Genomic DNA, 10,565 nt, shown 5'->3' on the forward strand with positions numbered 1-10,565 from the left:
AAAAGTGGCCACGCAAGTCAATAGGGTGGTAAAGAAGGTATATGGCATGTTTGCTTTTATTGGTCAGGGAATTGAGTACAAGAGTCAGGATGTCATGTTGCAGCTTTATAAGACTTTGTTAGGCCACATTTAAAAGCATTGCGTTCAGTTCTGGTCTCCACATTACAGGAAGGGTGTGGAGGCTTTGAAGAGGGTGCAGAAGAGGTTTACCAGGATACTGCCTGGATTAGAGGGTATGACCTATAAGGAGAAGCTGGAAAAACTCATTTTCTCTGCAGCAGCGGAAGTTGAGGGGAGACTTGATAGGAGTCTATAAAATTGAGATGCACAGATAGGGCTGACAGTCAGAATCTTTCCCCCCAGAGTTGAAGTGACTAATACTAGGGGGCATGCATTTAAGGTGAGAGGGGGAAAGTTCAAAGGAGATGTGAGGGGCAAGTTTTTAAGACTAGTAGGAGTCTGGAACGCGCTGCCAGGGGTGTTGGTCGGGGCAGATACGATAGGGACATTTAAGGGGTTTTTAGGTAAACACTTGGATATGCAAGGAATGGAGGAATATAGACCAAGGGCAGGTAGAAGGGATTAGTTTAATTTGGCTTCAGGTTCGGCATGACATTGTGGGCCGAAGGGTCTGTTCCAGTGCTGCACGGTTCTATATTCATAATTGCTGACGTGTGCACGCTGTCTTTCTCCTGCTTCCCTCCCCAGACAAGGACCCCCCCAGAGACAGGAAGGTGAGCAACTTTGTCATCAACTTTGGTCCCCAGCACCCGGCAGCCCACGGGGTCCTGCGGCTCGTCATGGAGCTCAGCGGGGAGTCGGTGAAGAAATGTGATCCGCACATCGGCCTCCTGCATCGGGGAACTGAGAAGCTCATTGAGTACAAAACCTACCTGCAGGTAAGGCCTTCAGCTCACTGGACTGCGGCCCTCAGCCTGAGGCAGAGCTGGCACTTGCGATGTGGTCCCCCCTGCACTGGGGAGACAAAAGTGCAGACTGGGGCCAACTCCTTTGCAGACCACCCACGTTCCAGTTGCCTGCTGTTTCACACCACTGTGCTCCCTTGCATCCATTCACCCCATCTTGCTGCCTCGGGATGGCAGCCAACATCATCAAAGACCTCTCCCATCCCGGTTATAATCGCCTGTAACCTCTTCTGTCGGACAGAGTATACAAAAGCTTCAACTCACATAGCAACAGATTCAAGAACAGCTTCTTCATCGCTGTTACTAGACTTCTGAACGAACCACAAACTTTAAATTTAACGTTGATCTTGCTCTTTGTGCACTTTCTCTGCAGCAGTAGCATTGTATTCCTCGCTCTGTTTCATTACTCTTCTCTGTTTATGTGGTATGATCGACCTGTACTGAACGAAACTTTTGACTGTACCTAGGTACATGTGACAGTCATAAATCAGATCAGAAAATATCCCTGGAGAACATTTCTGTCTCGGGCCTGCTGCAGTGTAGCTGGGATTAGCGGTATCTCCTTTCATGCTTGGGGATCCTGCAGCTTTCAGGACTCGGTATCGAAGTTTGATCGTTTTAAGAGCATGAATAGCTCTTGCTGTCTATTACCATACCTCAGGCCCTGTCTTAGCATGGACTGCTTTCAGCACGGACAACCCATTTTCACCCACTCATAGTTCCCATTATCACTTAACTTATTTTAAAAGTTACCTTGTGGGATGTAGGCATCACTGACTGGCCAGAATTTATTGCCTGTCCCAGCTTTCCCTTTGAGAACGTGGTGGTGAGCTGCCTTTTTGTACCACTGCTCTCCGTTTGGGTGGCACGGTGGCTCAGTGGTTAGCACTGCTGTCTCACAGCGCCAGGGACTCTGGTTCGATTCCACCCTTGGGCAACTGTCTGTGAGGAGTTTGCACATTCTGCCTGTGTCTGCATGAGTTTCCTCCCACAATCCAAAGATGTGCAGGTTAGGGTGGATTGGCCATGCTAAATTGCCCCATAGTGCCCAGGGATGTGCAGGTTAGGGTGGATTGGCCGTGCTAAATTGTCCCATAGTGCCCGGGGATGTGCAGGTTAGGGTGGATTGGCCGTGCTAAATTGTCCCATAGTGCCCAGGGATGTGCAGGTTAAGGGTGGATTGGCCGTGCTAAATTGTCCCATAGTGCCCAGGGATGTGCAGGTTAGGGTGGATTGGCCGTGCTAAATTGTCCCATAGTGCCCAGGGATGTGCAGGTTAGGGTGGATTGGCCGTGCTAAATTGTCCCATAGTGCCCAGGGATGTACAGGTTAGGGTGGGTTGGCCGTGCTAAATTGTCCCATAGTGTCCAGGGATGTGCAGGTTAGGGTGGATTTGCCGTGCTTAATTGTCCCATAGTGCCCGGGGATGTGCAGGTTAGGGTGGATTGGCCGTGCTAAATTGTCCCGTAGTGTCCAGGCAGGATAGACGGGTTGGTCATGGTAAAAGTGGAGTTGTAGGGATTGTGGGGGTGAATGCTCTTTGGAGGGTTGATGTAAACTTGATGGGCCAACTGGCCTCTCTCTGCACTGTAAGGATTCTGATGTGCTGAGGCTTGACCCACAATGCCCTTAGGGAGGGAGTTCTGGGATTTTGATCCAGCGACACTGAAGGAACAGCGATATATTTCCAAGTCAGGATGGTGAGTGGCTCAGAGGAGAATTTACAGGTGGGGCATTCACATGTCTACTGCCCTTGTCCTTCCAGGTGGAAGGGCTTTTGGGTTTGGAAAGTGTTTTCAAAGGAGTGTTGGTGAGTTTCTGCAGTGCATCTTGTAGATGGCGCACAATGGTCACTATGAAATGTGAAGAGAGCAAATAGGGAAAGACTTTGTCTGGAGCTTCTCCAATGTTATGGAGCCATAGAGTCATACAGCACCAAAGCAGACCCTTCAGTCCAACCAGTCGATGCCAATCATAATCCCAAACAAAACTAGTCCTACCTGCCTGTGCTTGGCCCATATCCCTCCAAATATTTCTTATTCATGTACTTATCCAACTGTCTTTTAAGCATTGTAACTGTACCCACATCCCATGTCAGTTCATTGCACATACAAACCACACAGTGTTTAAAAAAAAAGTTGCACCTCATATCTTTTTTAAATCTTTCTCTTCTCACCTTAAAAATATGACCCCCTAATTTTGAAATACCCCACCCTAGGAAAAAGACACCTGCCATTCACCTTATCTATACCCCTCAAGATGTTATAAACCTTGATGACACCCTCAACCTCCTATCCTTCAGTGGAAAAAGTCCCAGCCTCTCCTTACAATTCAACCCCTCCATTCCCGGCAGCATCTTGGTAAATCTCTTCTGAACCCTCTCCAGCTTAATAACATGCTTCCTATAACGGGGGTACCAGAACTGGGCACGTGCTCCAGAAGATGCCTCACCAATGTCCTGTACAACCTCAACATGACGTCCCAACTCCTACACTCAAAGGTCTGAGCAATGAAGGCAAACATGCTAAACACCTTCTTAACCGTCCTGTCTGTATGTGACACAAATTTCAAAGAATTATATACTTGTGCCTCTAGGTGTCTCAGTTCTACAACATGACCCAAGGCCCTACTTTTAATTGTACAGGCTGTACCCTTGTTTGTTTTTAAATTTAAATTTTTTTTTGTCATTGGAGCTGCAGTCATCCAGGTAAGTTGGGAATATTCCATCACATTCCTGACTTGTGGATGGATGGACTTTGGAGAGTCAGGAAGTGAGTTACTTCCTATTGGATTCCTAGCCTCTGAGCTGTTCTTGTAGCCATGGTATTTCTTGTTCATTTCACTTCCTGGTCAGTAATAACCACCGGGATGTTGATAGCGAGGAAATGTAGCCGTTGAATGTGATTTAGGTTCACTCTTAATGGAGATGGTCATTGGCCAAGCATCTGCACGGTGTGTATGTGTTGCTTCTTTATCAATAACCTTGACATTCTCTATCTTCCTCCCTCCCTCTTTCGCCTCCGACCAGGCTCTGCCATATTTTGATCGTCTTGATTACGTCTCCATGATGTGTAATGAGCAGTGCTATTCCCTAGCCGTGGAAAAGCTGCTGAACATCCGTCCCCCGGTTCGCGCCCAGTGGATCCGAGGTAAGGCACTTCTCCGCTGTGAAAACGCAATGGCCAATCAGCGTCAACATGCTCGGTTTGGATTTAATTGGTGAACCGAAGTAGATCCTGAACGGCTCCTTCCTCCGCCATTGTGGGAGCTCAGTGGTAATATCACTGGCTTAGTAATCGAGTATTCCCATCTAATCTTCTGGGGTCACAGGTTCAAATGCCACCACGGCAGGTGGTAGAATTTAAATTATATTCGATTCGTAAAATCTGGAACTGAAACCTGGGCTCAGTAGTAAGGAAAGTGCTGAAGTCTTATTATGAAGGATATGATAATAGGGACGCAGGAAAATACCAATTGCAGTGTTGGAGCTGATTTCTTGGAGCAGTAATTACTGTTTTATAAGCTGTTGTGTTGTTTGGGATCTATTGGGGGTTAAAAAATCTAAACAATGGTGCTTTAAGTGGTGGAGGCTGGTACAATTACAGCATTTGAAAAGGCATCTGGATGGGTACATGAATCAGAAGGTTTTAGAGGGATATGGGCCAAATGCTGGCAAGTGGGACTAGGTTAATTTAGGATATCTGGTCGGCATGGACAAGTTGGACCGAAGGGTCTATTTCCGTGCTGTACGTCTCTATGACTCTGACTACACAGAGGAACTGTGGGTTTATGAAATGGAAATGGTGGTTGGCAAACGTGTTGGAGTTTCTTTGAGAGCATAGCTATAGAATTGATGAGGGAGAATCAGTAGATATAGTGGATTTGGATTTTAAAAACGTTTATGACAGATTATTGTACAAAATCAAAGATGTGAGATTGGTGGTTATATATTGGCATAGACTGAGAGCGAATTAGCAGAAGGGAAATGGTAGAAATAGATGCATCATTCACCAAATGGAAGATGGTGACAGTTGGGAACCTATGAGGATCGGTGCTTGTGTTTCAGTTTCTCTACAGAATTGTAGAATCCATACAGTGTAGAAACAGGCCATTTGGCCCTACAAGTCAACACCGACTCATCCCCCTACCCTGTGACTCTGCATTTCCCATGGCTAAACCACCTAACCTACACGTCCCTGGACAGTAAGGGACAATTTTTAGCGTAGCCAATCCACCCTAACTTGCACATCTTTGGACTGAGAGAGGAAACCGGAGCACCCGGTGAAGTCCACGCAGACACGGGGACAATTTGCAAACTCGACAGACAGTTGCCTGAGGGTGGAATTGAACCAGGGTCCCTGGCATTGTGAGGCAGCAGTGCTAACCACTGAGCCACTATTGCGCCCAACCACTGAACCAGTGATTTGTAGAAGGAATCAAATGTAACATTTCCAACTTTACTGACCACACAACTGAGAGAGTGTGAGCATAGCGTGGATGATGTGTAATGATGATCCAACACCGACGCTCAGTAGCAGCAGTGTGTACCATCTACAAGATGCACAGCAGAAATTCACCAAAGATCCTCAGACAGCACCTTCCAAACCCAGGACCACATCTCGAGAGACAAGGGTAGCAGATACATGGGAACGCCACCACCAGAAAGCTCCTTTCCAGCTTCTCAAGGGGCAACTAGGGACAAGCAATAAACGCTGGACCCAGCCAGCGCTGCCCAGGCCTCATGAGGATGATATAGGCAAGTTGGCAAATAAACAGTAGATGCAGTGTAACAGATATCTGTGAGATTGTATACTTTGGTAGGAAAAAACAATGATATCATACAATTGAAATGTTGATAGTTTGGGAAGATTGATGTACAAAAGATGTACAATGCCTGTTGTAGAAATTTTTATTTCTACTTAACTAATAATGAGACTTGACTCCAGCTCCCGTTCAAAGCAGTTTATTTTCTTACTTGGTACCAAGGCAAGTGAGTGTCGATCTCCACAGGCACCCAACTCTGCTAATACAGAGTATAACAATCTCATTTATACCATTAACTTAAGAGCAGGGTGTTCCCGTGACATCTTGTGTTTGTTGATTCATTCATTGTAAGTTTAAAGAAAACAGACGCTGCTCGAGGTAACAGGAATGCTGCCTTACAGATAACTCAATAATTACTTCTTCAAATGACTTTCGGCATGCAGCTAGCATAGGGAGTTATTTCAGTTTGATTGAAACTCTAGCTTATCAGTAACTAGGCTCCATGGGGATACAAGGGACGTCTCTAATTCAGCCTAAAACCTTGGTATAGTGACAATACATCAAAAGATCCTTCTCTAACTGTAGCTAAGATAACATGCACATAGTGATAACACAGTCTGAGTAACTACCTCCCAACTTCTGCTAAGCTCGTTAAAACCCCACATGCTAAACTAATTAAAATTCTTTCTCTATGCCGTCAATTTCTCCCATGACTGCCTTTTCTGTCTTGGCCTAAATTCCCATCTACCTTTGCGATGTAAAATTTTCTTCCACATTGTCCCCCTGGTCATTGAAAGCAAGCGTACAGGTGCAGCAAGCAGTTCAGAAGTCAAATAGGAAGGAAGCCTTCATTGCAAATGGATCCCAAGTACAGGAACAAAGAAGCTGTACAGGGCCATGGTGAGACCACGCCTAGAGTATTATGTGGAGTTTTGGTCTCCTTATCGAAGAAAATTTGTACTTCCCATCGAGGGAGTGCAGTGAAGTTCACCAGACGAAATTCTGGAATAGCAGCTTTGTTGTTTGAGGAGAGAGAGATGCCCCGTTGACCCAATGTTAGGAGAATGAGAGGGGATTGTTGACAGATTCTGACAGGGCTAGACAGACTGAATGCAAGGAAGATGCTTTTCCCCCCTGGCTGGGGAGTCCAAAACGAGGAGCCATGGTCTTGGGATATGGAGTGGGCTATTTAGGAGTGAAATGAGAAGAAATGTCCTCGCTGAGAGGCTGGTGAACCTGTGGATCTCTGTTGCGCAGAAGAAAGACAGCTAAAGGTTTTGAGAAGCACAGGCGTAGGGTGTGGCGCGGGATAAAGGATTAGCTGCTATCATGTTGAATGATAGGCCGGGCCCGATGGGCTGAATGATCTGACCCTGATGCTCCGTCCTACGTTTAACAACACTTGAGACCCATGGTGCTCTGCTGTGGTGTGGCTGGGGGTGGGGAGGTGTGGTCGGGCATTGACTGAGTGGGAGGAGAGATGTTTAATGTCGACCACACGCTATGCCTTCCTGCTGCCAGCCTTCGACGTTCTCCCTTCCACTCTGACCTCCTGTCGTTTGTTCTCTCTCCTGCCTCCAGTCCTTTTCGGTGAACTCACCCGGATTTTAAACCACATCATGGCCATCACCACCCACGCCCTGGATATTGGTGCCATGACCCCCTTCTTCTGGATGTTCGAGGAGCGGGAGAAGGTGAGTGTCACGGGTCAGTGTAGGGAAAAGTTACTCTTCCCCCTGGGACAGTCTGGCAGACAGGCTGCTGTGGATTTAATATAACAAACATTGAGGACTTAAGTTGTGAAGGATTATGAGAAAAGGGATTCACTTCGAATTTTGTCGAACTGCCTGGAGTATGTCACAAATTAATTGGAAAGAGTGGGCAGATGGTGGATTCTGGCTATTCCACATGACTTCACAAATCCCAATTTCTCATCTCTTACTGCGCCACGGAAGATGCAGAGCGATTGATGTGCTAACTACAAAATCGGAGTTACTAATTAAAGGCCCCAACTTGCAGCAGCTGGTGAGGGGAAACGAAAGGCCCCACCTTGCAGGGGAAATAAACTGGCTTCCTTCAGACTTCAGATGTTTTACGAGAGAGAGAGAGAGATACCATGTGCCCCTTGCAGCTGACCCAAGGCTTCTGCCAGTATCATTTACACCCACAAGCTGTTCAGCTCCCCAAGGAGCCGGTCAGGCTGATGACCTTTGTTGTCCAGCCCAGGTCACAACTCCACAAACCAATCAGTGACCTGTTGCCGGCCGAATCTCGCTGTGCTCAGCGCTTGATACTGGAGCATACATAGCGACTTGAGCAAAATGTGTGAAATCTGATTTTTTTTGTTTGTTTGCGCTGAAGAGCGTGTGTGTATTTTCGTGCACATTCTGGAGATATTTAGAATGATGAGCGTTTGTATTTCTCAATCGTTGACCGTTAAATGAATGCTGCGCCTCTGTTTGATCAGCTTTTACTTGACGACAAACTGATAGTTAAAAAAATCTGAATCTTTGTTGTTTAAAACCTGACATGGATAAGGCATTTAGTTGATCATATTGGTGACTGGAAATAAAGCATTCTGACTGCGCGTCAAGTAGTCTCGGTCGCAACCAATTAACCATTTTGCATAACTGAAGAGTGCATAAAGATTTAACAAATGAATTGCATTACTAAGGCTTGAATTGAGGTAGCAAGCCGATGGTCCTGCAGCTTATTTAGTGGTCTTGACCCTCCGAGCTATGAACCATTAAACTAACCAGGAGTGAGTTGATGAGCTAACCAGCAAGTCAACCAATGAGCTTCTCTGCCTCTTTTTGTCTCCCCAACAGATGTTTGAGTTTTACGAGCGAGTTTCTGGAGCTCGGATGCACGCTGCCTATGTCAGACCCGGTGGGGTTCACCAGGTAAAGTAGCCTCACACCTCATGGTTCGGGCCCTGGTCTCCCTTGGGACGTTTTGTTTTGGCAGGAAGTAGGTGGCAGCAAATATGTTGTTGCCCACCCTCAATTGCCCTTGGATTGAGTGTCTCGCTTGGCCATTTTAGAGGGTAAATACAGAGTCGACTGCATTACTGTGGTTTGGGACTCCGTGTTCTGACGCTGAAGGGCATTAATGAGCTAGATGTTAAGGTGGCATTTTGCATATTTGCCTTCATTGCTCAGTCCTTTAAGTATAAGGGTTGGGATGGCATATTGAGATTGTACAGGACATTGGTGGGGCCTCTTCAGGAGTACTGTGTCCAGTTCTGGTCACCCTGTTATAGGAAAGATATTATTAAGCTGGAGACTGTTCAGAAGGGATTTACCAGGATGTTGCCAGGAATGGAGGGTATGAGTTATAAGGAGAGGCTGGAGTGTAGGAGGTTGAGGGGTGACCTTGTAGAAGTTTATAAAATCGTGAGAGTCATAGATAAGGTGAATGGCAGATGTCTTTTCACTAGGGTGGGGGATTTCAAGACTAGGGGACATGTTTTAAAGGGGAGAGGAGAAAGGCTTTTAAGAAAAAAAGACACGAGGGGCAGTTACTTTTACGCAATGCTGGTGCGATGACACTGGCTTCTAGAATGAATATCCAGTGGGAGTGGTGGATGTGGGTACGGTTACAACGTTTAAACGACATTTAAGTACATGAATAGGAAAGGTTTGGAGGGAAACAGGCCAAGAGCAGACACGTGGGGCTAGTTTAGTTTGGGGATTATGGTCGGCATGGGCCAGTTGAACCGAAGGGTCTGTTACCGTGCTGTGTGACTCCATGACCAATTGAGGATTGTGACCCGGTCACTCATTCAAACATTCACTTGCAGGTTTTCTGAATTGAATTAAACTTTCTCCGGCTGTTCTAGTGAGGTTTGAACAGTAATCATCAGCCCGGACCCCTGGACTAATGGCTTTAGTGAGATGACAACGAGTTAGATATCCCACAGGGAGGTGACTGCCCATAGTGTCTCATTCTGCCCTCAGCTATTGACTATCCCCTGTGCCCACAGCTTTTACACGTTGTCTCGGATGCTTGAGCCTCCTCTGTTTAACTGTCCCTCCTGTTTCCAGGACCTACCCCTGGGTTTAATGGACGACATCTATGAGTTCATCAAGAATTTCTCCATCCGTATCGATGAGGTTGAGGAGGTGAGTGACTCAGCGGCACGGCTGACAGAGTGAGTGAGCGCACTGCGGGAGTGGCTCAGCTTCAGGCATAGGCACCAGGGATGGGGCTGGTTTTAACGGAGTGTGTCAGCGAGAGGTGCATCAGCAAGGCTGTGATGGAGGGGGAGCAGGGAGATCGCAAAGCAGGGTGGGGGGGGAGGGGATTGTGAATCGGGGGGAAGGGGTTTATGTTCTGTTTGTTCTTTTTGCACTTCCACTGTGTTTCTGAAACCAAGTTCCTCTCCTCTTCCCATCTCTTGCACTGACTCTATATCTGTCTGTTCCTTCCCCCACTTCTCTCATCCCTACCTCTGTTGTTCCAGATGTTCACCAACAACAGGATCTGGAAGAAGCGCACAGTGGATATTGGCATCGTCAGTGCAGAGGAAGCTTTAAACTATGGATTCAGGTCAGAAAGTTCAGATTTGCTCTGCTCCCTGCACACTGCAAACAGCAGCACATTTGTCTTTCAATCTAACCATGTGGATTTCCCAACCTCCCCGCCCCCGCCCCCTCCCCCAACACTCTCTCCCACAGTGGTGTCATGCTCCGCGGATCCGGAATCCAGTGGGATCTCAGGAAGTCTCAACCTTATGACGTTTATGACCAGGTGGAATTTGATATCCCAATTGGCAGCAAAGGAGACTGTTACGACAGGTGAGAGATCAGGGCAAAATTAATCAGCAGGGACAGTGTAGAGGGAGCTTTACTCTGTATCTAACCCCGTGCTGTC

At 46.9% G+C, this 10,565-nt stretch overlaps 1 protein-coding gene across 1 annotated transcript in view; it reads left to right on the top strand.

Annotated features, from left to right (window-relative positions):
- The window catches only part of ndufs2 (NADH:ubiquinone oxidoreductase core subunit S2), a 26,450-nt gene that overhangs the window by 701 nt on the left and 15,184 nt on the right, over nucleotides 1–10,565 (top strand). The window contains 7 exon segments of the mRNA XM_048620763.1: nucleotides 709–899; nucleotides 3,955–4,075; nucleotides 7,272–7,384; nucleotides 8,519–8,593; nucleotides 9,737–9,814; nucleotides 10,156–10,241; nucleotides 10,370–10,524. Coding sequence (XP_048476720.1) covers nucleotides 709–899; nucleotides 3,955–4,075; nucleotides 7,272–7,384; nucleotides 8,519–8,593; nucleotides 9,737–9,814; nucleotides 10,156–10,241; nucleotides 10,370–10,524 — 819 coding nt within the window.

The sequence above is a fragment of the Rhincodon typus genome, chromosome 48 (genome assembly GCF_021869965.1).
Source record: "Rhincodon typus isolate 14 chromosome 48, sRhiTyp1.1, whole genome shotgun sequence".
Taxonomy (NCBI): Eukaryota; Metazoa; Chordata; class Chondrichthyes; order Orectolobiformes; family Rhincodontidae; genus Rhincodon; species Rhincodon typus.